The following is a 27627-nucleotide window of genomic DNA, read 5'->3' on the forward strand; positions in this document are numbered from 1 at the left end:
GGGGCCACTGCCTCCCCCCACTCCCCCTCGTGTGGCTCTTGGCACCCCTCCGTGCGTGGATGGTCCTCGTGCTCCCCTGCTCCCACCCGCGGGCCCGGGGCAGCTGCCAGTGCCCCCCACCGTGGGCAGCCGGAGCCGAGGGACAGCGACCCGCGTTTTGAGCAGGGCCATGCGGAAGCGCCGCGCGGGGCGCCCCCCCCCCCAGACCGCGCCGCAGCACCCTGTGTCCCCCCGGGCCGCTGGGGGCTTCGTGCGGACGCCCCCCGGTTGCTGTCCGAGGCTGCGGTGCGGGCGCTGGGGGGGCTGTCAGCCCGGGGGTCCGGGGGGCCGCGTGCCGCAGCCCGGTTGCTGGCTGGGGAGGCACACACGGCACAGGCCAATGTCAGTGGCTGGAGGCAGCTGCTGGCGGCCAGTCCCTCGCCCCACGAGGGGCAGGGGGGGCACGCAGCGGCACGTCGCCCCCCGCCCCGCGCAGGGTGGGGATCCGCGGCAGCCCCTCGGGGCGGGGGGAAACGGGGGGCGCCCGGCCTGGCCGGAGCTGGGCGGGGGGGGGGGGGGGGGGAGATGCTCGGCGTTGCCATGGCGACCCCCCGCCGGCCCCATCCCCGAACCCCTGCGGCGGAGCGAGCGCGGGCGCTGCGGCGCGGCGGCACACGCGGGTTGCCATGGCGACGGCGCTCATTAAGCGCCTGCGAGTCAGCCTCCCAATTACCGCCCCTCCCGCCGCCCCGGCCCCCCCCCGCTCCGCGCCCCTCCCGCCGCCCGCGCCCCCCCCCCCCCCCCGGCCGGCGCGGCCCCGCTCGCAGCCCCGCTGGCAGCCCGGGCCGGGCCGTGCGGGCGCGGCGGCCCAGCCGTAGGGCGGCTCCGCGCAGCGCACGCCGGGCCGGGCAGCCCCCGCCGCGGCTGGCAGCGAGCGCCCGGGCCGGGCCGCGGCCGCCGGGCCCCGCCGTGGAGGTAAGGAGCGCGCCGGCCGCTGCCTGCCCCGGGCCCCCCCGCGGGCCGGGCCCCGGGCCGAGCGCGGCTGGGGGCCGCGTCACGCTCCGCGCCGCCCCCCGCAGCCGGGGCGGCCCCGGGCCTGCCGGGGGGGATCGCTCCGCCACGGCCGCCGCTCGTCAGAGGCCCCGGTGGTGGCGGGGCCGGGGGCGGCGGGGAGGGATGGGCCGGGGGCTGCCTGCCTCGTGCCCCCGGGGGGGCTGCGGAGCCGCCGCGGGTCGTTCTGCGGCTGTAACGTCCATGTGCAGGGAGGTATTTTTTTTCTCGAGGCACTACGCCCAACAGCAGGGATGTGTGAGCAAAAAATAATAATAAAAAATAAATAAAAAAAGAGTACGTGCATGTGCATGTGCTTATCTTAACAAAATTAAAAAAAAAAAAAAGTACGTGCAGGTGCTTATCTTAACAGAAAAAAAAAAAAAAGTATGTGCAAGTTCTGGTCTTGCTAAAAAAAATTTAAAAGGAAAAAAGTACGTGCAGGTGCTTGTCTTACCAAAAAATTAAAATAAGTCTGTGTGGGTGCTTGCCCGCTTTGGACAAGTTCTGTGCTGGTGGGCGGTGGGTCTCACTGGGCAGACTGGTCCCAGCTGGGCGCGTGTGGTGCCAGGCGCTGCCCGGGGTGGCCCAGCGGTGTGGGACGGCTCTGCTCTGGCTCTCCCGAGGGATCCTCTCCGGGAGACACGAGGTGGGAAGCCCCTCGCAGGGGGGGCGCTTGGCCGTCTTCAGGCACTGCAGGAGCACAGGCTATCCTGGAGCCCAAAGGTGACACCGCTGTGGCCCTCGAAAGGGCCCTGCAGCACCGGGGGCATCAGCCCAGCCGAGGGGGGCACCCAGCAAACAGTCCAGGCTATGGGGTGGGGGCTTTGGACCTGCTGGGACACGTTCTGGGTTTGTTTCTTTAGGAGTTGTAAAAGACTGCACGTCTTGAAACATTTCGGGATCGTGTATCAATCCTCTTTGGATGTTTCCGCCTGCTTGTAAGTGTCGCTTGCAGAAAACCACCCTGTGTTGAGCCCTGACGCTGGCAGGGTGGGATGCTGCAGCCCGGCTGGTGCTGCCGCCGGGAGCGGCTTATGGCAGCAGAGTGGAAGGTGGGACGTGGGTGCCCCCTTTGTGCCCCTCCAGTGTTGGCTGAGGGTCTGCGCCCAGTCGGAGCTGCCCAAGCTCCCTTCCAGCCTCAGCACTGAGCATGGATGGTGTCACCTTGAGCCCACTGGGGTGGCATGTGAGGTTGCTGGTGGCTGCTCCTTCTCTCCCCCTGTGGCTCTGAGCAGATCCACAGGCCCAAGAGCTAGTCCCAGTGGCAGTGACGCCCCTGGGAACAGCAGGTGATGCCCAGCCCAAGTGTCACCACTTTGTTAGCTGTGCCTGAACCTGAAGCTGAAGGTACCTTGCCACTGTCTTGCCCTTCTTCCTCTGATTTCTTACTTTCACAGAATCTATTAGCTATTTTGAAATGTACAACACGAACGGCATCTTCCTGCATGGAAGGATGCTTCATCCTGCTTTGAGGTGTTAGTAAATACCATGGTCTGTTCCAAACCTTACCCCATGCTGCAGCAGAATTAGGAGGACTCTGTGGCCCCTGGCTCCAGGGGAGGCGTCGCCTCCTGGGTTTGGAGCAGCAGTCAGATTTGGAAGGGAAGAAGCCGGTGTGTTTGCCTTTCTCTGCTGAGCCGCTTGCCTGTGCAAAGGGTGTTACTGACTGTGCTTCTTTGTATATGGAGCAAACACTTTCTGCAGTGCCGTTGGTCTCTTAAACGCCTGCCCTGGGCAATGTCAGAAGATGGGAAGATCCAAGGGAGCAGCTCCCAGCCCACCATGTCTCTGCAGTGCTCTGGTGTACCACTCGTGGTTTTAGCATGATCCCAGCTGGTGCATTTTCTTAAAGGCTCGATGTTGCCACAGGAGGTAATTAATAATCCATACCTCACCCATTGGTAAGGATGGGGAAGCTCTTTGTTGTGGCTGAGGAAATTCCTGAAAAAGTAATTCACAGATTCACGGGCTGATTGAGGTTGGAGGCACCTCTGGAAGTCACCTTGTCTAGCCCCCCGGGCCATCGGGGCCACCCAGAGCTGGCTGCCCAGGACTGTGTCCAGGTGGCTTTTGAGTATCTCCACAGATGGAGGCTCTACCACCTTCCTGGGCAGCCTGTGACAGTGCTTGGCCACCCTCACAGGGTTCAGAGGGACCCTCCTGTGTCTCAGTTTGTGCCCATGGCCTCTGGTCCTGTCCCCTCTGCCCCCTCCCTCCAGGTGTTTGTACACATCAGTGAGATCCCCCGGCGCCTGCCCTGCTCCAGGCTGAGCAGCCCCAGCTCTCAGCCTTTCCTCACAGCAGAGATGCTCCCATCCCCTCCTCATCTTCACAGCACTTTGCTGGGCTCTCTCCGGCCTGTCCCTGTCTTCCTTGTACTGGGGAGCCCAGTGCTCCAGCAGCGGCCTCCTGGGTGCAGAGCGGAGGGGAAGGGTCCCCCCCTCCACCTGCTGTGATGCTTCTCCTGGTGCAGCCCGGACACCGCTCGCCACCTTCGCTGCAAGGGCACGTTCCTGGCTCGTGGGCAGCCCGGTGTCCCCCAGGCCCCCGGGTCCTCTGTCGGCTTTAGCTTCCCAGCTGGGGACCCCCCAGCACATACCAGTGCAGATTTCAGGAATATTTAAAAAACTCAGAAGCTGCAATAAACATGTTAATATATTTTGAAATATGGTAATTTTAAGGCAATTTTGTGATGAAAAGAAACACTTATTTTGACCAGACTGTGCTTTATGAAGTGCTGACGGGGCTGTACAGTGTCTCTGTGCTGGGAGCTGCTTTTCTCTGAGCTCCTCTGTGGCCTGTTGCGTGCAGTGTATCCCTCCTCTTTCCAAACAGAGGGGCAGCCCCTGGCTGTGCTGTGGCTTTGTGAGAGGGTGGGTGTGAGGCTGTGGCGGAGTCAGAGACTCTGGTGTATAGCAGCCGCAGAAACGCTTGCTTTGCAAGCCCCTGTGTCACCAGTCCGGAGCGCTGCTATGCCAGCACCCAGCGTTGCTGGTTTGATGAACTAGAAACTCTGAGCAGCAGGACCAGTGAATCTGGTGGCCCTAAAACGCGTGTTTGGTGGCCAGTTTCCCCTGTGTGTGTGCACAGATCAGCTGTCCCCAGGCGCACTCTGGTGCTCAGGAGGTTCAGCCCATGTTTCATGCTGACGCCCTCCCCTGCAAGGTGGGGTGCAATGTGGAGACCCTCTTCTCTGTGCAGGTGCTAGGTTTCCCAGACTTGAAGGTTTTACTCTGACAGAGACCACCGTTACAGGGACGTCTAATCTTGCTGTCAAAGCTGGTTGAAATAGGCTGGCGAAGTCTGACTGCAGACAGATGGCTGTATGCACGTACATACTTGTACATGGAGAACGTGGTTGCAAGAACCACTTTACCAGAGCGAAGCAGGCCAGGAAAGAGAGCGCTTCTGTGTGGAAGTTGTCTTGAAAAATTCCTCCTTCCAGCCAGCGTGCTGTGGCAGTCTCTGGAGAGACCACAGGTCAGCGTGTATGCATGGCCAGGCTTCCCTAGGGTGGCTTTTCTTCTTCCTGGCTTCTCCAGAGTGGGAGCCCGAGGTCCTTGGCCGCCCCTCGGCAGAAGGCAGCGGAGAGCAGTGGGTGTGCAGGCTGGAGAGCAGGCTTGTTGGGGCGTGGGGCTGACCTACACCCTACAGAGTCACGCTCAGTACCAGGAAAAATGGAGAACTTGGGGCCTCGCTGATAAGTTCAAAATAGCTTTCGCGTCTACAATTGCTTGCTATTTTAAAATCTGGATGGTGGGATTTTTGAAAGCTGCGAAGTGTTGGCCTAATTATGGTCCTGTCGGCGCAGGTGGAGATTCTTCAGATGTCACATGGGGCATGTAGGCCAAAAGCTTTTTAAGATCCCACTAAATGAAAAATTGAGAAAATAAGTAAACCTTCTCTTTATCGTCTGGAGCAGTCACCAGAAAGGGAATGTGTTAGGTAGTTTTGCTAATCGTTGTGCTAATTTGTAGGGAACGTGCTTTCCATGCTGGGAGGTTTTCAAGACCAGACTGGATAAATCCCTGAGCAACCTGGTCTGATCCCATAGCTGACCCTGCTGTGGGCAGGAGGTTGGACTAGAGACCTCCTGAGGCTCTTCCCAGGCCGAGTTATCCTGCCGTCCTTAACGGGCCATACCGTGGCTTGTAGGGGGCCCCTTGAAGTGTTCTCTGGGGTGGTGGGACCTGCCCAGGCTCTGGCTCCATGCACTGAAACAACCAGGCCTGTCTCAGCTGCAGGCATCTTCTCCCTGACATCTGTCAGAGGTTCTGCTCTTGGGCACCAGGGTTGTCCAAAGTGACGTGTGCCAGTGCCTTTTCCCTGCTGTGGCAGTGGTGCTAGGGCAGGTCATAGCTGTGGCTGTGCTGCCTTACAGAGATGCTTGTCCTTTTCTCCCCTTTTCCTCATATGCTGCTTCTGACCTGAGATGCCTCACAGCAGGTTGGGCTTCCAGGTTTTTTTCTGCCAGCGTTTTGAAAACTGTGAACTGCAAACAATGTCTCCAAACCTGATTCTCACTCCTCCAGGTTGGGGATTGAGCTCTGCAGCTCAGGTGTCGTGTCATGCCCACACCCACCCCAGCATCGAGGCTCCGGGGCAGTGCTCTGGGGCTTGGTACTGCTTCTGCAGGGGTTATCTCAGAAATTCCAAGTTAAAAGTTTGCATGTGCTATGGTTGATGTGAGCAGTGTTGGTAGTAAATTGTTGTCTAACACCATGGAAGCCCTTGACAAGAGGTGGGAGAGCCCTGGGAATCCCTAGGATTCAGCTGTGGCAATGATGTGCTTACAAGTTCACGCCAGCGGTGTTCTTGCTGCTCGTGTGTGGCCTTGGAATAGCTTTGGGCCTGTCAGCCCCCACATATCTTAAAATGAGAGAAATGTGGCTTGAGATGTCTGTAAGCATAAGGGTTTGTGGTGTCTAGGACCTCAAAGCCTTTGTTCCCTGTGGGATGGAGCAGGACACGTGCTGGGGGAATTGTTTGCAGAACCTGTGCTCCACACGTGCTGGAAGGGCAGGAGCTGGGGCAAGGTGTTAGGGAAAGGTTTCTGCCAACAAGAAAGAGGTGCTCTGGCCAGAGGTGCTGCAGGAAGCTTGGGCATGGCTGCTGAGGGGCAGAGAGGAGCAGGAGTGACGGTTTGTTGTAGGGCAGGGCTGTGGGCTGGATGGGCTCCTCTGCCTCCCTCAAGCTCCTTGGAGGGCTCTTTACCCTCTGAGCTGGGCTGCTCAGCAGCAGTGGGGGGGACGGATGTGCCCTTTGCTGCCGTGAGGCCTTTCCCAGGAGTCCTAAATCTCAGTTATTTAGTTCTTCCAGTTTAAGGAATAGCACCACAGTCTATAATCCAAATGAATTCTGTTCCCCCTGACCTCACAAGGCACAGGAGAACCAGTCTCAACAGCATTTGCAGGCAAGCCCTACAAGGATTTGGAGAGTGACACGTGATAATTACTGCTGATTATTTCCTGTGCAATTATTGTTCACATTATGGACTGCTCTACAGAGATGAGTTTGAGCATCACCCAGCTTGGGCACTGGATCTAGTTATTTCTTTTCCTTTCTAGGCATTTCCAGTCCCAAGTTCTCTTTAAATAAATAATTAAAAAAAAAGCCAACAGCTCACACAGAACGAGGAGTTGTCCTTGGAACGTTTGACCCATGTGACGAATCAAGAATAAATAACAGATTTAAGTACCTAAGGACGCAAAGAAGTTCCTAGTGGATATTGGGAAGCACCAAGACAGGTTGGCTGCCATATTCATTTTGACTTTCAGTTGGAGTCCGGTGTCAAGCTGAGTTACCCAGTTCCTTTGGTTCTCCTGAGACTTAACAGTCCTTTTCTGGTGCTGCACCTGGAGGGCCTTAAAGATCCGTATCATCTGCCAGCTGAACATCAGGTATTTCTGATCACAAACCTGGCAGGACTGTGAGAGAGAAGTAGTAGTAGATCTTCCCCCTGACGTGAGCACACCGTCCCACTCTTTACCCTCTGGTTGTAACGCCTTTCTCTTAATGCCTCAGGTTTTAAAATTTCAGACTGCCCTTTGTTGCCAAATTCTTATTTAACTGTGCTTCACAGAAATGGTCATCCTGTTTTCCACGTGGCTGTCTTCTCTTTCAAATCCAGGTTGCATTGAAAGCAACCAAGACACAAGCACAGTCCCCTGCTTAGCCCCATAGCTGCCCTGCCTCTGTCTTGACAGAAAGTGCTTTGGAGAGGGTTTGGGAAACAGGGCAGGTCCAAAATTCTTCCCCACCGCGCTGTCCTCAGGCTCCAGTGGTCTCTGGGACACTGTCCACTGGTTTCAGTAGGCGTGGAGACATCTGCCTACCCTGACCGCATCCAGGGATACTGCTGGTTTTCCACTTAGCCCTGTGTACCCATTGCACCTTTCACTGGGGCAGGAGCAGCACTAAGAGTCCTCCCTCACCAGGGCACCCTGGGCACCACAAGGCAATGCTGTCCTTCCCTCCAGTTTGCAGGCAGACCCTGGTCTGGGGACATCCTGGTGTAGGCACCATCCTGCCTGCTGGGGCACAGGAGGGGCCAGCTGCTGCCACAGGAACAGGGAGGTGAGGGGGGCAGCTGGCAGGGCCACCGTGGCCCGCTCCAGCTGGGAGCTCAGGTCACTCAGGCAAGGTCTGAGACCGAGTCAGGATGCTAGCAGCAGGTCAGGTCCTGGCATAGGCAGGCTGAGAGTGGGCTGACATGGGTGGACGTCCCGGGGGTCTGGTGAGATCCAGTATTGCCCTCAGGGCCCTAACACCTTGCCTGCTTCTTGAAATTGATGGCTAAATGGGTTGAATGTCACCAGTCCTGTGAGAAACTCAGCTGCATGCAATTGATGTCATGTTCTGTGCCCACCTGCCCCCTTGGTTAACTCCTGTCACTTGTGAAATTCTCTCTTACAGCCAGTTCGAAGATCAAGTGTGGCAGCCCAGCAGGAGAACTGGAAGGGGAACTTCAGGGACCTCCGTCTTCTCCAGGATAGAATTTGCCAACCCTGAGTCACAGCCTGCATCAGAGTGGTGTAGACCGCAGTGGGAGCTGGGAGCAGCCATAGCTTGTGGTGGACCTGCTGTGCTCGTACCTTCTTATGGTGGTGCCAGGTAAGAAAAAACCCTCAGTGTTTGCAGGCTTTGAGATGGGATCTCGCAACAGGGGTTTTACTAGGTCATGTTGGTGCCACTCAGTGGATAAGGAATTGGCTGGGTGGTCGCGCTCAAAGAGTTGTGGACAATGGCTCAACGTTCAAGTGGAGACCAGTGACAATGGCATTCCTCAGGGGTCCATACTGGGATCGGTGCTGTTCAACATCTTTGTTGGTGAAGTGGACAATGGGATTGAGTGTGCCCTCAGCAAGTTTTCCAAGTGGTGTGGTTGGCATGCTGCAGGGAAGGGATGCCATCCAGAGGGACCTTGACAGGCTTGAGAGGTGAAACTCATGAAGTTCAACAAGGCCAAGCATAAGGTCCTGCACCTGGGTCAGGGCAGTCCCTAGTATCTGGGCACAGAATGGACTGAGAGCAGCCCTGAGGAGAAGGACTTACACGTGTTTGTTGATGAGAAGCTTTACCTGACCTGGCAATGTGCACTCACAGCCCAGAAAGCCAACCGTACCCTGGGCTGCGTCAAAAGAAGCGTGGCCAGAAGGTCGAGGGAGGTGATGTTCCTCCTTTACTCCACTCACAAGACCCCACCTGCTGTACTGTGTTCAGCTCCGGAGCCCCAACATAAAAAGGATGTGGACCTGTTGGAGTCCAGAGGAGGCCGTGAAGATGATCAGAGGTCTGGAGCAGCTCTGCTATGAAGACAGGCTGAGAGAGTTGGGGCTGTTCAACCTGGAGAAGAGAAGGCTCCAGGGAGACCTTATAGCACCTTCCAGTGCCTAAAGAGGCTTATAAGAAAGATGGGGACAGACTTTAGTAGGGCCTGTAGCGATAGGACAAGGGGGGATGGTTTTAAACTGAAAGAGGGTAGGTTGAGGTTAGATATTGGGAAGAAATTCTTCACTGTGAGGGCGGCGAGGCGCTGGCGCAGGCTGCCGAGAGCAGCTGTGGGTGCCCCATCCCTGGCAGCGTCCAAGGCCAGGCTGGACGGGGCTTGGAGCAACCTGGTCTAGTGGATGGTGTCCCTGTCCACGGCAGGGAGTGGGAACTAGATGGTCTTTAAGGTCCCTTCCAACTCAGACCGTTTTATGAAATGGAGGGACCATCCTCCACAGTGTCTTTCTCGCTTCTTTGTTGTGTTTGTACTTGTACCAAACTTGATTTCTTTCTTGCTGTCTTCCAGTGTCTCGCTCTGTGCCCAGGCAAGGTGATGGACAGCAGAGCAGAGATGGAAGTTGTGAGAAGCACGAAGGGGAATGTTGCTGGGGAGGTCAGCGTCCACGTGGTCACCACTGAGAGCACTGTGCAGAGCACCCACCTGCCAACGACTGCCTTCATCATACCAGGTATGTGGAACTGTCCTCTGTAACTGTGCCTCCCCAGCCTTCTCCCCCTACACTGATACCTCACACTCCTTGCGTATCTGTGCTCCTCCCAAATCCTTGGGAGGCAAAGCTGTGCTGCTGTTGCAATCTTAGAGGTTCTCTGTGACTATCCCACATCACTTGGACAATTTGTGGCTGATTAAAACCTCTTGAGTTTTAAACCAAAGCCCTGATGTCTGGGGCCCTGTGTCAGTGCAGCACAGTGTGCTGGGTGCCTGCGCGCAGGGCATGTGGCCTCCTGGGTTGCTGCGTTGTCGTAGAGTCGTAGAATGTCTCAAGTTGGACGGAACTGATAAGGATCATTGAGCCCAACTCCCTGCTCCTCACAGGGCTGCCTAAACCTAAACCATGTGACTTTCATGAGGTGTGTGAGCAAAGCATGGATGTGTTAGCTGAGGTCAGGGATGTTCTTGCAAAGCAAATCTCCCAGTTTTTGCACTCCCAGTGCCTTGGATCCCAGTGCAGAGAGGCCCTGGACTGCACAGTGAGTTCCTGTGAAATTAAACTGAACTGGGAGATGCAGTCCGGGAGCTTGCCAGCATGCTCCTGCCACATCAGAGCATCCTGCTCGTGGGAACAGTCTGAGATTAGGCTGAAGTAGGAACCCTTGAATGTGGATAGTGTTGGGGCCACCCCCCAGCACAAGCCATTGCTGGCTGCAGATCTTGTTGGGTCACACTGCCTGCTTTGTGGGTGCTTTAGCCCACAGCACAGAGCCCTTGGCAGGGAGACTGTGTCCTCTCTGTCATTTTGTGCTGCCTTTGAGCCTTGTTTGCATCAGTTAAGTGTTCTGTGTGTGCCTCTGGTTGTTTCCTTTCTTCCCTCCTCAAGCAAATGCCACTACCATCAACCTTCCCACGAGCACCTTAGAAATTCAGCGATTCCCCCGGGAACCACAGAGAAGCACAGGGGCTGAGAGGCCAGAGAGGGGAGCAGGGAGTGAGCCCATCACAGCTACTGTCATTCCCCAGATCAGCGGGGTGCAGACCTGCAGCACAGTCCGTGTGCTGGAGTGGAAAGATGGGGTGGCTACTTTGCCTGGGAGTAACCTGCGGGTAAGTGTAGCCCTGGGACACCGTTTCTGCCCCCCGGCCACTCCCTGCAGCTGCTTGCCCTTGTAAGTGGCAGTCCTCCAGCCTGTGGCAGGCAGGGACCACCAGGATGACATGGCCCTGGCAGTCCCTGCGCCCCAACTGGAGGGTCCCTCAGCTGCTCGGGCTCTGCAAAGCTCTTCTTGTGCCCCATCCCTATGCCCCTTCCATCTTATGAGCTTAGCAGACAGAGCATACACATGGTGCCTGAGGGGCTGCAGCAGGTCTGCCATGCACAGGGAGGCAGAGGGATGCTACGTGTGTGGGGTGTCTTTCCTTTCCAAACTGTGCCATGGAATTGGCTCTCACCAAATGCCTGCACTCACCCTGGAAACAGTGGTCTTGCACTCATCAGACGGCAGGTGCCTTTAGGTGTACCCCTCAGTACATGAAGGGGCTTGCACAAAATGCACCAGTTTCTCAGCTGCTGCTCAGCCTCAGGGCACCACATCCCCCAGCCATGTCCCTGCCCCTCATCTCACCCAAGCGCAGGCAGTGTGCTTGCCCTGGCAGGCTCAGTGGCCAGCGCAGGGCAGTGCAGGCAGCTGCAGCAGGGCAGGTGCACTCCGCTGCTGTGCTCACCTCCGTCACCAGAAGAGCTGTCCTCTTGTTGGACAGGCTAATGACTGCAAGCGTCCTTGTTCTCAAAGCTCACGTGCACCCGCTAGCTATCAAGTTACATTTCTGTCCTCCTTGTTAACTGTTTTTCCTTGTTTTTTGGTTCAATGACATAGTTTCGAATAAACGAGTACGGGACACTGAAGGTAGTGAGTGCTGATAAGATGCCTCCAGTAGACGCTATAAAGGAGGGTCACACAGAGAAGGACGGGGACTCAGAGGTGGCACCCACCAGCAGGGACAATCCTACTGTGGCTCAGGGTAAGGGCACCATGGTAGCACTTCTGGGGTGGGTACCCTCATCCAGCAGGCGCTGTCTGGCGTAGGCCCTGAGCAAGGCAAATATCTCCTGCTTCCTGCTCTCCTTCCCTCACTGCACCTTGTGCCTCACTGCTTCTCTTCTCTGTGACTCAGATGTGCCAGAGCAGATCAAGCTGCCGACAGCAGAAACCATGTGCCACTGTGATACCTGTGGCCGGAGACATGTGTCAGATGGAGCCCGGGAAGGCCGTGGCTTCTGCAGTGAGCACTGTCACCAGCAGTTCAAAGAAAGGTAAAGGGAGCAGAGTCTGCTCTGTGCAGAGCAATATCCATCCGTCTGCCCTCCCTCCCCTGGTCCATATGCTCCAGCAAGGGCTACAGGCACATCTGTCTGCAGCAGGTGCTGAGCACCCCACTTGTTTCCTTCTTTCCTGTAGGCAGAGTGCCCTGGCTGCAGTGGTGGGGGGATGAAGGCTTGTCCCAGGGGTCAGCAGGAAGCACAGGGGCCAGATTTTCTCCTGCCCAATTTGTGGCCTCATAAACACGTATCCGCTGGAGCAGGGCTGCAGCAGGAGGTTGCTGCAGTGGGTGCTTTCGGGCTGAGCAGCAGTGGGAGGCATGGATCATGACAGCATTTCTAGCCCTTCTGCTTACTGATGTATGACTCCTGGGTCTCATTTTCCAGCATCTCTGTGTGACTATGATGCAGCTTAGAGCCCTGCTATGAAACTGGATCCCATTTGATCCATCCCTGGATTCAGGTTTCTGACACCCAAGCGTGTGAGGGTGATTCTGGTCTGTAGCATGGTTCTGACCTCTTGCCAACTTGTGTGCTAAGAGGAGCGCACACATTAGTCAGGAGGGATGGGAGCATGTGTGAGTAAGAAATGGGGTGACAGTGATTCTCCAGGAGCCGCTGCGCTGGCTGATACCCCAGCCATTGCCACATACCGTGCCACAGTGGTTTATTCTTCCTTCCTCTGTGCAGGTCCGTCATTGTGGAAAACTCTGCCAGCAGCACCAATGCTGCTGAAATCCTCAAACCAGTGAAGAAACGAAAGAGGAAGGACTACCAGAGCCCTTCGGAGGAAGAATATGAATCTGAGCAAATGGTAGGAAGAGGGCAGGGAGGGCACGTGTGGGCATGTGCTGGTGTCAAGGGTGGGCCGTGGGTTGCCCCTGTATGCACTGAGATTGTGCACAGTTCTCATCTGTACTTTTCTGTGCTATGTCAGCTATATGTCAAAGGTGTAACCTCTTGGCTGTTAATGCCCAAAAGACTTGAATGTGTAGAGCATCAGGGCTTCTAGACACTTGGCTAGCTGTTTGGCATGCCGAGCGCCTGGGGCTGGGCATGCCAGACACGTCCTCATCGGGCTGTAGGTACTGAGCGCTCTCAACTGCTCTTTTGAGTCTGGGCCGCCAAAGTCAAGTGTCGAAGTAAGAGAGTGTCTGTCTGTGGCGTGTGTCCTGGGCAAGGGAGGGTGACACTGACAAGGCAAGGAAGCTCTGCTTGCCAGCCCTGGCTGTAGCAGATACATGGCAGGTGCAATTGCTACCACTGGGCACCAAAATCCCGCTCAGGCTGCTGTCGTCAGATCCTCTTGGGTGCCCATTTCTGGGCCAAGCATCAGTCAAATTGTAGATGGTGTGGAGGCACAGTGTGGCCCTTGGCAGTAGTGTGATGGTATAAAACTCAGCATAAACCTCTGTGCAGACCTCCAACACGATGGATTTCTGTTTTGTCTGCTCATGTCTAGGAGGAGAAGCAGGAAGAGAGGAAAAGCTCGACGGGAGACTCTGCCATCAGCAATCCGGAGGCTGATACGTGGAATGGGAGCCAGCACGGTATGGAGGGCTGGGTGGGTGGTGGGGTGAGCACTCCTGCCTCAGCTGTGGGGTCCCACTGTGGGGCTGGGCCAGAGGTTTGGTGCTCCAGCAGAGTGCAGCGCACTGGTACATGTTCCTTAAGGCTTGTAAGCTCCTCTGCTTGCTTGATCCTGCTCTCTCTGTCTCTTTCCATTTCTCTCCTTTCCTCTCTTTCTTTCCGTGGGAAAGGTGCACCATTACAGATATGGCTGTGTCTTCTTCAGGTACTGGGCTGTACTGTACAGTGCTCTCCAGTCCCTCCCCTTGTGAGCTGAATTTATTACTCGTGGATACCATGTGTACTCAGAGATGCACAATCCTGAGCAATAATGTGACTCAGTGCCACGTATGGCTTTGCCTTGCCTTTGGACAGTCTTATGGGGAACTTCCCTCGCTTGTTTGGGAGCTCGCAAGTTCTGGAGCTGCTCCTGTAGGTCTGGTGCTGTTGAAGCTGGGTGATTTGGGGTTGTCTCACCTCATGGGGATCTATTCCTGGACTGTAGCAGAGGAGGTCTTAAACGCAGAGCTGTTGACACAAAGGGAAGGGAGACAAGCTGAAAGATGCAGTGTTTGCTCGTTTGGGTTTTTTCCTGCAGCGCGATGGGGGAGAGGGGGAAGGAAAACTTGGGAAAATACTGAAAATAAAGATTTATGGGAAACCTTTCGTTTTTGAGTAGTGAAAGGTCATGCTCAAAGTAATTTCAAAATTCAGCTGGTCCAGCTTCATACTCCTCTCCATAACCAAGTGTAGGGACAGTAGCAGGGGCCAGGTGTCATTAAGCCCTGATGTTACAGAGTTAACCACTATTTAGAAGGAATCTCGTACTCTCTTACCAGGTCCTTTTCTCTACAGTCTGAGCTTTGAACATGTAACCTTCCCTGCTGCATACACGGAAGCAGTGCTGAGCCTTGTTATGTCAGCATTTTATTTTCTCTTATTTTAGAAGTACATCAACAAACAAAATGCACACCTGGATGCTTTGGTGCAGCAGAGTCGGTGTATGCTCTGGCTGCAGGCGTATTTGTCATTCTCTAGAAGTGCAGAGCTTGTACTTACAGATTCCCCAAACATGCCCACTGCTTTTTCCTATGTCCTAAAGAATAATAAAGGTGTTTGGCACTCTTAAGTATTAGTGAAGCATCTAGGTTAGTAACCTTGCTTACTGAAGCTCAGCTTTCGTGTCTTCTGCAAGTTCCTATTTTTTCCACCTCCCCTTCCTGTAAGCTCAAGAGAGGAAGGAGCTGGGCTGTTTTTGCCCTGCGTTGCTGGTCTGCCCTGCTCAAGGCTGTCTGCCCTGTCTGCCCTGTGCCTGTGAATTACTCAGCACCATAATAGGCACAGCACTCCCAGAGTCCCTTCAGGCGATATGAAGCAGGGAGAGAAAGTGGATGGAGAGCAAGAGACTTGGTTTGTGTCTTGTGTGCCTTGGGCGAGGCCTTTGTGGCCTTCCCAAAAGGGTCAGAGGCATGGAGAATCATCTCCCTGCCTGTGAAGAGACGATGCGGTCTTCTTTTCATGGATACCTTAAGGGCAAACGCATCTCTAGGGCATCAGGGTGGCGCTGGTGTGCCAAGGGGGGCTCAGGTGGTTGTCTCAGCAGAGGATAGCAGAGCTGGTGCCTCTGGAGCAGCAGTGGGAGGTGAGCCCACTGCTGGTTTGACTGGCCGGGAGCCCCTTGCATCTGGGAGTGATTCCCAGACCTCTGGATGGATCCTGCTGGTTGTCCCAAATCCATCAGTGCTGTGGCCGTTTTGGATGTACTGACTGGAGGAGGACTGGTTGTAGAGGTGTCCTGATGCTTTGCACAGGATGGCTTGTCCCTCAAGCTCCTTAGGTGCCTTACTAGAGTATCATGCAGCAACAGAGGACATTTGGGTCATGGGGACCTCTGTGAGAGGGGGGCCTCTTGGCTCTGACCCTCCTCAGCCAGCCAGCCAGGTCTGCTGGAGAAGGGGTCCTGGTAGGACGGTGCTGAGCTTTGGAGGGATGCAGGACTGTGTGCGAGAGCGGGACGTGGCCCCAGCGGGACCCATGCGCTCGCCTGCCCTCCGCTGCCCTGAGGCAGGCAGGCAGGGACAGAGGCTGGAGTGGACCCTCAGCAGCGCGTCTTGTGTGTGCGTTTGTGCTGCGCTCAGGTGCCAGTGAGGAGAAGAAAGAAGGCTGGTCTTGGGCGTCCTACTTGGAGGAGCAGAAAGCTGTCGCTGCCCCTTTAGATCTCTTCCAGGATGTGAGTTGGGATTTTCCTGTCTTTTTCCCTCTTTCATCTTCTCTTTTCTTTCCCTTTTTTTCCCACCCCTCCTCCTTCTCCTCTCTTCCTTGCTTCCCTATTTTGCGCGACTCTGAGCGATAAGCAATCTCGCATCTTCACCTGGAGGTGACCCGTCAGCCTCCAGTTTTGATTTGCCCCGAGTCCCACTCCCCAGCAGGGTGCTGTCCCCCATCCCAAGCAGCCCACGCTGGCCTAGGACATCCCTGTGGCCCTGGCAGGGTGGCGCAGCCTTTCCAGCCCTTCCTGGAAGGCAGGTGTGGGCTCTCCTGAGGCCACGTTGCTGCACCGCACTCCTGCGCTCAGGCACCTGCTCGCCAGGGTGCAAGAGGAGCCAGGCCCGTGCCCCACGTGCTGCGGCCACTAGCGCAGGGACACCCTGCCCTGCCAGCAGCAGGGGATGCAAACCCACAAGGAGCTGGAAGAATGCCTTTTTCTATGGGAAAGAATTAGAATTTGAACCAGAACGTAACCTGTGGCCCACAGTCTCCTGTTCCCAGCAGCTCCCATTGCCTGATGGTTGCTCCTTGGGATGGTTCTAGACCCAATTATCTGTGTCGTTTTTTACACTGTAGTTTAATTTTTGTTTCCAGTACCAAGTAGCTTCCCAGCACAAGAATGGCTTTAAAGTGGGGATGAAGCTGGAGGGGATCGATCCGCAGCACCCGTCTATGTACTTTATCCTGACGGTGGCTGAGGTAAGGTGCCTCCGGCGTCCGTGTTCCTCGGTCCCCTCATTGCGCCCGCGCGTGGGAGGCTCTGTGGCGGGGGCTGCTGCTGGCCGGTCCGTGGAGGAGACCGGCTTTGGTCCCTCGCCTGCATGTCGCTGCATGTGATGCTCCCACACCTTGGTCAAGTGAACAGGGAGTTCCTCCCAGCTCACAGGGCAGGAGACAGTGTTGTGGAGCAGTGGTTCTGCCCCAGCCAAGTTGGTCTGTCTGTCTCTCTGACACGGCAGGGCCACATGGGGGAAGAGACTGTGGTGATGGTAACAGCTTTTTGGAGCTGATGCCCCTCAGACAGGTCTGAGCCCTGGCGATAGCGGGTGCGGAGGCATCCCATTGCTCTTCCTTGTGTCCATGGAGGCCCTGTCTGTGGGGCTCCCCACTTAGCCTTGTGGCAGCTGAACCAGTCCTGCCTTGCAGCGCTCCCCAGGCAGCCAGGGAAATCAGCTGTACAACAGTGGCTGCTGTTCTTGCTGCTGGAGAGATGTCACCAAAACAGCACGGCATTTAGCCAGAATCCCTGCACCATTTCCCCGGGTGCAGAAAAGGGAATCCTTGCGCTTGCTGGACCCAGCAAGGTGCCCCACCATGGCATGTCACACACCAGCCTGAACCTCCCTTCTTAGGGCTGGCTTGGTGGCCTCACACTTACCTTGTTCTGTGCTGTACACCTTTTGGGGCTGGCATGTGCCCCCTGATGTGGGCACTGGCCAATGAGTGACTTGGCTTCCCTAAGTGATATGCTGAGGTTGTGTGCGGGATGGGAGGTGTCCCCTTGGCCAGGGACAGCAGGAGGGTTTCATGCTCCTTTCCTTTTCCTGCCCTTCCTGCTGGCAGGTGTGCGGTTACCGGATGCGCCTCCACTTTGATGGCTACTCTGAGTGCCACGATTTTTGGCTGAATGCTGACTCCCCTGACATCCACCCTGCCGGCTGGTTTGAGGAGACTGGGCACAAACTCCAGCCCCCAAAAGGTAAGGAGTTAGCAAGTTGCTGGGTCCTGTTGAAGCGGAGACCCAAAACGTAGAGCTGGAGGTGGGGACAGGGTGGCTCCATGGAGCCCTCAAAGGGATGCTGCTGTACTGGGGGGGGTTCCACAGGACAACCTTTCGGGCACCCATTGTGCTAAAGATCTCTGCTTGCTCCCATTTTGGGGCAGAGCCCTGCCACCTGGATGTCCCAGTGCCAGGCTGCAGCCAGCAGCTGTGTCCCAGGGCACAACCTCCTGGCTGCTCTCTGTGAACTCACTGCTCTCATTTCTCTTCCTGAGGGGTTGTAGGTTATAAGGAAGAAGAATTCAGCTGGACAAACTACCTGAAGATAACAAAGGCTCAGGCAGCTCCTAAGCACCTCTTCGTGGTTCGAAATACTGTGAGTAGCTAGCAGCCTTTCCTTCCTGCCAGAGCCTGCAGGTTCAGGTGTGGCTTCTTGCCCTCCAGCTGAGCGGAATGCCTCCACCATTGCTGGGCAAAATTTTCTCTGTCCACCCCTGTCACGGTCCGCTCAGTGGACTCGTGATGGTTCATTTACTATGATCTCGAAGCGCAAAAATCAAGGCGACCACGTTGAGGGGTTATGCTTCAATCAATTTTATTGTTTGCCCGTAAAGCAGCGTGCGACAGGGAGAAAGACAGAAAGTGAAGAAAAGGTAAAGTGAAAAGGAAAGAGGATTATAGCGACCACCACGGGTCCAAGGCGTCCCTATGGTCCTCGGTCCAGGCAGCGTCCTGCCGGCCCTTCCGGTCGTCGTGATCCTTGGTGGGGAAGATCTCCTAAAATTCAGTTGCTAAAGAGTCCTCTTTTATGCTGAGCAATACACGTTGCTCCTCCTCTGGCCCGTGGATTGCTGTCAGTCTCCGCCCTCTCGAGCCAGGTTATCACGCATGTTATGGTTCATTGTAATGACGACAGTTGTTATACGACCTTATTGTAGTCGTTCCTTCCAGTCCCAGGTGGCAGGGAGCGGCACAGCACTCCTCGTACCGTGCAGTTCTCCTTCCCAGGGTCTCTGGGTCTCGGTGTCCATGAGGAGCACATTCCACCTCCAGGTCTCTGTTAGCAGTGTTGAGACAATATCGTTCTCTTTAGACCGACTCTTACAACCCCATGCTTCTCAAGTTTGCAGTGCAGAGGGCCAGGAGAGCATACTGCTGGCACTGCTTAATGAGATGAGGCATGCTTTGCTGCTGAGGATCTGTAGCTTGGACACCAGTTTGGTGTGCCCAAAATTGGCATTGGCCTGAGTCACTCTTTCATTCAGGTTGGTCTCATGGACAGTTAAATATGTTGCAAAAGTACTGGTGAGAAGTAACCACTACTCTCAACAATTACTTTGCCAAACCCCCTCGGTTAATATTTCATAAGTGTAACTCTTTTGTTTCTGTTTTGTGTCTTCGTTGTTTCTGTCTCTGCCTTTATTTTTCATATGGCAGCTTGGGTAAGGAAAGTGGGAATGTGGAGTGCAAAATGTTGATGGTTTCTTTGTCAGCTGCTGAGGAAACTCAAGCCTATTGATAAATCAGCCTCTCCCAAGTTATTTATTGTGCCTAAACTCTTCTGTTCATTGCTGCAACAATCCCACTAGCATGTGTGATGCAGCATTTTGCACAGATTTCTGAATTCCAGAGATAAAGGTGAGGTAGGATGAATGATGACCCCATCCATCCCAGCTCCTCCTGCTAAGCCTAGGGCATTGGTTGCTGCTAGCACACATGGAGAGCATGACCGCAGACAAGTGTTTTGTGACAAAATACAAATCACTGGAAGTTTGAGGCTGTTTTTCTCTTAGAGGTTATTGCTTATAGAAGATCCTGAGGTTCTGAAGATGTCTTTTCCTCTTTGTTTGTTTGGCCAAACTGAGTTACCCTCTGCCTTTTTTCTTGCACGCAGAGCAGGGCACTGCCCTTCTGGAATCCTTAGTGGTCCTGGGCCTGCTGGAGGCCAGGCACAGTCTGGTTTTGGGAGGGTTTGGGCAGATGCCTCCTTGCAGCAGGCAAGGGAAGTGGTGAGGAGGGCACTGGGACTGTGGCTCTGAAAGAAACCTGCTCCTCTTTCCTCACAGCATGAGGCTTCCCCAGGCTTTGAGGTGGGCATGAAGCTCGAAGCTGTGGACCGCATGAACCCTTCCCTGATCTGTGTTGCCACAGTGACTGATGTGGTGGACAATCGCTTTTTGGTGCACTTCGACAACTGGGATGATACTTATGACTACTGGTAAGTGCACAGAGGCTCCTGGGGTGCCAGCACTGGGGAGACACCCTGCCGCTGCTTCAGCAAGAGTTGACGGGGTGCTCAGGAGAGCACAGGGCAATCCTAGCATGCTGCTGCAGACAGGCCACCAGTGGTTCCCCTGTGCTGGGAGACAAACCTTTGTCTGTTCCGTGACATGTCTTGGGATGTTGCCATGGCTCTGTAGTTAACGTGAGGCAAAGACAGGTGTGATGGCATATTGTGGGCTGCCCTGAAACCCACCCGGGAGATGGAGCCACCTGCAATGCAGAGGCCAAAGGTCTGATCTTTAAAGGAGCTCCTGTGTCTGTAGGCAGGGGATTGTGACCAGGGCGGGGAGGTGTCCCAGCTGAGGCTGGCTGAGGCTGATTACCATGGCCAATTAGCATAGTCAGGGTCCTGAGAGCAGGTCCTTCCCTTTGTGGCTGGAGCCCTCTGACCTTCTCTGACCTGTCGCCCCGAGGAGCTGTGGGGCTGCATGGTTTCTGTCCCTGGCTGCTCCTCACTCACCCGCGTCTGCTGTGACCTACTGGGAGCCATGACCGTCAGGTTCCCGGATGCTCCGGTGTCATGGCTGCGGGCTCTGGAAGGCACAGCCTGTCTCCCGGCAAAGGGTTGCTGTTCCCCGGGCACTTCTGCAGCAGGGCTTGCAGCCGGCGCGTGTTCATGTCCTGACCCTCCGAGCTGGAGGCCCCCTGCTCTAGCCGTTGCCTTGCCAGCGCCTGTGTTTCCCTGGGTCACTCGGGGACCAGGGTGCTGCAGACGACCTCGGCTTCTGCAGGGGCTTGTGCTGGTGGTGCAGACCTGGGGGGTGCTGCCCCGTGGCCTGCCCTGCGCCCCTGCAGCCTGCGCTGTCTGGCAGCGATACACCAGGCATCTCAGCCTTGTGTAAGGGTTTGGGTGTGTTTTCTAGGTGCGAACCCAGCAGTCCGTACATCCACCCAGTTGGATGGTGTCAGGAGCACGGCAAACCCCTCACACCTCCTCAAGGTGAGTCAGTGGCCCGGGAGCGCAGCCATCACTGGCGCGTCCCTGGGGGACAGGCTTCCCAGGGTGGCGTGGAGGAGCCTGGGGGTGCAAACCCCATGGCCCTGGCTGGCTGCGGGCCCAGGCAGTTTCCTTCAGCCAGGCCACAGTGGGGGAGGTGGCACGCTCCTGCTGAGGCTCCTGGACACGTGTTCAGGTGCAGCGGTGGTTGTGTCAGACCAAGTGTTTCTGCTTTCTTGTACCCTGGGTTTCGTGATGCACGAGAAAACAGTAGCACCTCTTGGTCCCTCTCACATTCCCGTGTGTCTGGCACAGGCTTGGTTCGTAGGACATTCTGGGGTACTTGCTGTCTTCCTGCAGGTGTGTCTCACCATCTGCATATTCCCCCTTCTAGATTATCCTGAGCCCGACAGCTTCACCTGGGAAAAGTACTTAAAGGAAACTGGAGCATCTGCTGTCCCGGCTTGGGCCTTTAAAGTGGTGAGTGCCACAGCATCAGCTCTGCTGTGCCTGGGCAGGAATTGGGGGTTTCTCCATTGTCCGGTCTTTGCTTTTATGAAAAGTCAAGTGGTGTGCATTCAGGTCATTCATGCTTCTGCCACAGGCCTGGGGCTCGGACCTACGCTCAAGTCTCAGAAGTCAGGGCTATCCTGAGCAAATAGTTCAAACCTGGGAAAAATGGGAAGTCTGACCATCCCCTCAGCTAGGCGGGAACTGGTGATGGGAAATTGTTCAGGCTTGCTTGATCGTTGTTGTCTCCAACTGCAGCAACAACAGCTGTGTCCAGCCACGCGTGGCTGCTATATAAATCCCCAAAATGCGTCTCTTGGAGACCTTCTTCCCTTGGGCACAGCTTTCCCATCTTGTTAAAACACAGCTCAGACCCGGGAGGCCTGTCCCCACTCTCTCCTGTTGCCAGTGTGAGCTGGGATGGCTCTTACCCGGACAGGCCAGGGCTGGGAGCTGGGCTTGAGGAGCGCACGCTGCTGGGAAAGCTGCCGAGGGGCGTGGGAGCCCGAAGCACAGTCCTGCTCCCCGCTGACCTGGGTTCTTCCTGGCCCCAGCGCCCACCCCACGGCTTTCTGGTCAACATGAAGCTGGAGGCAGTGGACAAGAGGACTCCTTCCTTCATCCGAGTGGCCAGTGTGGAGGATGTGGAAGATCACAGGATAAAGGTGGGCGCTGGAGCATCGGTGCTGAGCCTGTGTCCAGATGCTGTGCTGGCTTGCTCCTGCCCTTCCCAACTCACTGCCTGTTGCAGTGGCAAAGCGTGCGGAGCTCTGCGGAAGCACACCGCTCCGAGGGTGGCAGGTCGCAGTGGCTGGCTCCAGGGGTGGAGGGGGGCCTTGTGCTGCAGTTCAGCTCTACTTTGCTGCTTGCTTTCACCTTGGAGGGCTCCAGAGCTCCTCCAGGAGGTGCCCCGAGGTGTGAAGGGTGACCTCTCTACTTGTCTCCACAGATCCATTTTGATGGCTGGAGCCACGTCTATGATTTCTGGATTGATGTGGATCATCCGGACATCCACCCCATAGGCTGGTGCTCAAAAACTGGACACCCGCTGCAGCCTCCTCTCAGTAAGTCCTGCGCCTGGGTCAGCCCCCCATACCAGCGTGCCAGGTCTCCGCTGTCACTGCCACCTGCCCGTGCACAGAAACAGGAGGGCAGGTGCTGGCTGAGGGTGGGCAGGGAGGAAGGGCCTTGCCACAGAGCTGTTATTTGGAAAAGTCCTCCCTGTTTGATGCAGGCAGGGAGCCCGGAGCCCTGGCTCTGTCTGGCACTGCAGCCGTGACAGTCTCTCTCTTTCCTCTCCTGGTCTAGGGCCAAAGGAACCAGCCTCCTCTGCCCACGGGGGCTGCCCAACCCTGGGCTGCAAGAGCATCCCTCACACCAAGAGCTCCAAGTACAGCTTTCACCACAGGTGAGCTCCCCGGCTCAGCTCCCTGGCTGGCCCTTCCTCTGCACCCACCGCCCCAGGCAGCAGCCAGCCCTTCCCTGCACCCACCCCACGCCTGGCTCTGTCCCCCGCTGAGGGGCAGCCCTGGCACTCCCCTGGCCCCACAGAAGCCTGGAGCCTGTGGCTAGTGTAACACCGGCCAGCTCCTACTTGGTGCCTGTCCTGTGGCACCCAGAGACCCTGGAGCGCCCTACGTGCCCATCTACCTGTGGGGACGTATGGGCTACATAGGGGACAGTGCCTCTAAAATGCTGTTCACTGATACCAGCTCTGAGGATGATGTTCCTCCAGCCCCTCATGGATGCTTTTCACTGTGAGGGTATGAGCTGGAAAGTTCCAAGAAGGAACAATGCCATCTCCACCAGCTCAGTCAGTCGCATGCGTGACCTTTTCCAGGGGAAACGAGGCACGGTGTAGTGCTGACCCCAGCACGGCAGGCTGGTGCCAAGAGAAACGAGTATGGTGGAGCATCCATGAGGATGGGGAAGGCAGATCTGGCTCCCAGGTGACACATTGGTGACACTTGCTTCCCCCTCACTGTGAGGCTAGTCGGGATGCCCATGGGGACAAGGAAGGGAAGATGGAGACTGTGAACCCCAGTGACCTGCTTGGTCGGCACTGTGGCGCACAGGGTGGCTGTGATGGCAGCGGGGAAGTGGGACAGGCGTTTGTAGCTAGAGGGACTGGGCATGCCCTGCCCATGCACGCAGCACACTCGCCCCAGGAATGTGTTCAGCACGCCTTTATTCTGCTTCCCATGGCCAGGGCTACGGCTTCCCATGCTCGGGGGCAGAGGGGTGGCCCTGCTGGCTCGACCTGCAGTGCTGCTCTGAGCTGGGTCCAACGCTTGCCTCCCCTCTGTTCTCTAGGAAGTGCCCCACGCCGGGTTGTGATGGGTCAGGACACGTGACGGGGAGATTCACGGCCCATTACTGCCTCTCAGGGTGCCCACTGGCAGAGAAGAACCAGGGCAGGCTTAAGGCGGACTTGTCTGACACCGAGGCCTCGACTCGCAAGAGGAACCTGATAGGCTTCCCTCAGCGAAAGAAGTCTCGGCACCACGGGAGGTAGGGGCGAGCCCGGTGAGCCCTGTGCAGCAGCGCACGGCCCCTGTGCCACGACCGCCGTCCCTGGGAGGGGTGGCCGAGCTGGAGAGGCTCCTTGGCTGCAGGGGAGCATGGTTGCTGGCAGCTGGCATTTGTCCTTCCAGCTCTGCTGGGCACCTCTCTTGGGTTTTCTTCCTATGTCTTGTGTCTTTAGCTGTCAGCCCCTTGGGTCAGGGTCCAGGAGGTAATCCTTGCTCCCACTGCCAAGGCATTGCTCTGTGCGGTGTGGAGGAGGGCCCTCGGGCCAGTTCCAACCCAGTTGGAAATCAGTCTTCCTGTCTTTTTAGAGGGCGACCCCCAAAGTACCGGAAGATCCAGCAGGAAGACTTCCAGAGTAAGTGCCATCCTCTGCCACGGTGTCATCACAAGGGCAAGGCTGCAGAAGCTGGGGTGGGGGTGGCTGGAGGCAGGTCCCCCTGGACCCACTCGGTCAGACCTCCCCCAGGGCAGCCCCGGTGAGGAGCTTGTGGCTGACTGCCAAAGCTGACCATCTGACAAGGAGCGCCCCTGCCTCTTACCAGAGCTCTGCTCCGTCCCCTGTCATGTCTCTTGGTTTATGTCTGTGAATCTTGGAGTGCTTTAGGGCAGGGGATTAGGATCCTCTCTCTGTGGCAGTGCAGTTTCCCTGGTGCTTTGTTCTCTTCAGACAGGGATGCGGTGCCTTCATCCTGTGGCTGCCCTACCCCAAAATTGTCAGTGTGCTTGTGAAGTGCCAAATCGTTGCTGCAGTGCAGAAACTGATGCTGAACAGTTTGCTTGGCATTTAGTTCTGATAACTGACGTGAGACGATGACTGACGTTTATTCCAGCCACTGTCTGTTTTACCATGGGCTGTCCTACTGCCTTCCCCAGCGCTGGTGGTGAATGAAGAGGGATCTCTTCATGGGAGCCATCCTTGACTCCTTGGAGCACAGAGCAAGGGAAGAGCTTTGTTAAAAAAACTGAAATGAACTGAATGATATGGGATGGCATTCTGGTGTGAAATTTGACATGGAAGTCTAGTTCAGTATGGAAAATGAACGATTGAAGGTGGTGAGAATAAGGCAAAGCCAAGCTTGTCTCTAAACTTCTTCCCCCACCATCCCCTATCCCACCAAATGGAACACCTGGATACACTGATATCCTGTTAATCCAAGGGACAACTACTCGCTCTTTATACCCAGACCCATGAGACCATCTGCTGCCAGCCCTGGGCCCTCCCCTGAATGGGGCCCTCCCCGAGGCTTCTAGGATAGGATGGGGTGAGATGTTCTCGTCCTTATACCTTGTATCACATCTTCCATTTTTATTGCCAGCAATTTCTTCAGACAATATGCACCAGTCGCTCTTCATGTCTGCCCTGTCTGCCCACCCTGACCGCTCCCTGTCGCTCTGCTGGGAGCAGCACTGCAAACTCCTGCCAGGGGTGGCTGGCATCACAGCGACTACAGTGGCCAAGTGGACCATTGACGAGGTAAGATGGTTTTGAAGACTGCGTACTGGCTCCTAACCCGCTGGCATGGCTGGGAGCACTCTACCTGGCTGTGCAGCACCATGTATGTACACCAGGCACAGAAGTGCTTTGGCGGCCACTTCCTTGAGCTAGCTGGGCGGTCTGCTGGGCTTGCTTCTGGGGTACGGTGTGGGCAGCTGCCAGATGTGAGCCCTGATGGCAGTTTCTGGGAAGCACATGCAGAACTACCACATTCTCGCTTGGCTTGAATGTGACACTAGCCCGGGGCAGGCGAAGGCAAACAGCAGTCTCTTCATTTAGCAAGTTAACAGTTTTCCAAGGAAATCAGTTTCATCTTTGCCAAGTTAAAAACCTAAACCATAGACTGCAGGTAAGAGGCCGCTTCCCTGTTTCTCTGAAAAAGAAATCTGTACTTCAGATTCTTCGTAGTCGCCCTCATTCAGGTTCTTGGGCGTCTGCATGTAAGGCTTGGGTAGCTGGCACCCTGGCCCCGGCCCCGGCAGCCAGCCCTGCCTGATTTCCCCATCACCCTCCAGTGTGCCCCTTCCTTCCTGCCCCCGCCCCTCCGTGGGAATTGCCTTGCTGTGCTGGAGCTGGCTTGCCAGAGGCGAAGCTGCTGTAGCATTTGCTGCTCTGGGGCTGGAGGAGGCCGGTACCTGTGCCCTCATCCAGGGGTGATCCTTGGGCATGGGAGGGTGCTGCAGCTGCAGCCTTTGCCCTAACAGCCACTTTACGGGGCACAAAATGCTTCTGTGGAACTGAGGGTGTGGGCTCATGGGGGGTCTCCGGCCAGAAACATTGCCTCTGTTGTGACGTTTTTCTCCGTTTATTCCAAGGTCTTTAGCTTTGTTCAGACTCTGACGGGTTGCGAGGACCAAGCCAAGCTCTTCAAGGATGAGGTGAGAAGGGCTGGAGGATGAGTGCAGGTGGCCAAGGTGACAGATCTTTGCTACCAGGGCAGGGAGGAGTTGGCCAGTGGCCTTCCTGCAGCCATTTCCATCAACGCTGAGAGCATATCCAGCACCTGGCAGGGATCCCACCCCGCAGCCCTGGGAGCAGCAGCCCTGCTGCATCCCAGTGTGCAGCTGCCGGCCTGTGCAGATGTGGTGGCAGGAGGGGAGATGCTGACCCCAGGGAGCTCTGCTGCCAGATTCTCCCAGCGTAGGTGAGGGAGGGCCCCTCTGAGGAGGCTGGGATGGGGGAGCGGGAGGAGGATGGGGTCGCAGTCTTCACCATCACCTCCTGAGGGAAGCTGCTTACTCCTCACCCATTCATCCTTCCCTTCCTGCATCCTCTCATCAGCGCAACAGTTCAGTGACATTGCTGTCCGTCAGCCAGGCTCATTGTTTTTAGACCCCTCTGTGGACAGAGGCACAAGGGCGCTGCGGTACCCCTGGCGCAGGGCTGATCCTGAGCACGCTGGGTACGGCACGTGTCCCAGCCCACCAGTAAATGGCCCCTGTGCTTTAAGGGTGCTCAGGCACGCAAAACTGAGCTGGGAGCAGCCTCCACGCGTGCCAGGACGTGGAGCAGGGAACAGCCGGGCGTTTGCCCGGAGCAGGCTGTGTGCTGGCTGCGTGCTGTGCCTGTTGTGCTCCAGCACAGGAGCTGGGCAGGCTGCAGTGTGGGCTCCTGGGGCGGCCCCTGCTGTCTCCCCGTCTCTGCCCTGTTCTGGGCACATGAGCACCCAGCTCTGGCTTAGCCGGGGCAGTGCGGGAGTGCAGCGGGTGGCCCTGGCCCTACTCCTGGGGATCATCTGTGGCACCTGGCTGAGGGTGAGCATGACTGTGCACATCCCCAGGTCATGCCCATGCTGGCTGTCCCTAGGAGGTCACAGCCTGGGTTTGCGGTGAGTGCCTTTGTCCCTGCTCTCCTCTCCAGATGATCGATGGCGAGGCCTTCCTCTTGCTGACGCAGGCTGACATCGTCAAGATTATGAGTGTCAAGCTGGGCCCGGCACTTAAGATCTACAATGCAATCCTCATGTTCAAGAATGCTGATGACACCTTGAAGTGACTTTTCTTGGCCTGATTGGGACCCTCCCTCAGCACTGGTGCTGCCAAACTGTCTGGTCAGGACAGAGATTCCCCCTGACTGGCCGCAGCTTGTCACGTCCTGCTCATGTCCTCTCGGGTGCCGCATCTCCGCTCTCCCACCAGTCCATCTCCCATCCTCTCCGCTCCACGCTGCCCTTCTCTTCCAGCACTGGGTGCAGGCTGACCCCAAGCCTCGGGGTAGCTGCAGGGATGGAGGGTGGACGTGGGGCTAGTCTGTCCTAGTGCAACAGCTGCCCCCCAAGTCCTGCTGTGACTGCACTGCTGTGGGGGGGTGTGTGCAGAGGGACGGGGGAGCAGCGCAGAGGGTCTAGCAGCTGGGGGCTGACACCACAATCAAGTCACCCAGATGAGGGAAGGGACTGACTGCCACATACATGCTTGCACCTGTTTAAAGGCTGGTCTTGGCTTTGCTCAACAGCTGAGAAAGATTTTCTTTTTTCTTTTTTGCCCTCAGTGCGTTTGGGGGGGGGGGGGGGGGGGGG

General features: G+C 56.4%; 1 protein-coding gene across 2 annotated transcripts; it reads left to right on the forward strand.

The window, feature by feature from the left end:
- Window positions 1–804: 804 nt before the first annotated feature.
- L3MBTL1 (L3MBTL histone methyl-lysine binding protein 1) lies at window positions 805–27571 on the forward strand. Of its 2 annotated transcripts, none has more exons than XM_056354772.1 (23): window positions 805–954; window positions 7948–8145; window positions 9329–9491; window positions 10362–10585; window positions 11356–11500; window positions 11654–11792; window positions 12489–12612; window positions 13261–13348; window positions 15506–15597; window positions 16230–16334; window positions 17199–17334; window positions 17631–17731; window positions 19422–19573; window positions 20502–20578; window positions 20970–21055; window positions 21640–21750; window positions 22035–22149; window positions 22394–22493; window positions 23399–23596; window positions 23923–23969; window positions 24931–25088; window positions 25925–25987; window positions 26970–27571. In XM_056354772.1, the coding sequence occupies exons 3-23, from the start codon at window positions 9356–9358 to the stop codon at window positions 27102–27104; spliced, it is 2532 nt and encodes an 843-aa protein (XP_056210747.1). In that variant the 5' UTR covers window positions 805–954; window positions 7948–8145; window positions 9329–9355; the 3' UTR covers window positions 27105–27571. The 2 variants fall into 2 exon arrangements, with proteins under 2 accessions (XP_056210747.1, XP_056210749.1); XM_056354774.1 differs by lacking the exon at window positions 805–954 and adding an exon at window positions 6609–6779 and having other exon boundaries at window positions 17640–17731.
- The last annotated feature ends 56 nt before the right edge of the window (window positions 27572–27627 follow it).

The sequence above is a fragment of the Falco biarmicus genome, chromosome 10 (genome assembly GCF_023638135.1).
Source record: "Falco biarmicus isolate bFalBia1 chromosome 10, bFalBia1.pri, whole genome shotgun sequence".
Lineage (NCBI taxonomy): Eukaryota > Metazoa > Chordata > Aves > Falconiformes > Falconidae > Falco > Falco biarmicus.

Bases quoted from the DNA above. Each gene is read 5' to 3' on its own strand.
- L3MBTL1 (XM_056354772.1), top strand. From the start codon at position 9,356: ATGGACAGCAGAGCAGAGATGGAAGTTGTGAGAAGCACGAAGGGGAAT. The intron at 17,335-17,630 runs GTAAGGAGTTAG...TCTCTTCCTGAG, and splicing joins CAAACTCCAGCCCCCAAAAG to GGGTTGTAGGTTATAAGGAA. The intron at 23,597-23,922 runs GTAGGGGCGAGC...CTGTCTTTTTAG, and splicing joins AAGTCTCGGCACCACGGGAG to AGGGCGACCCCCAAAGTACC.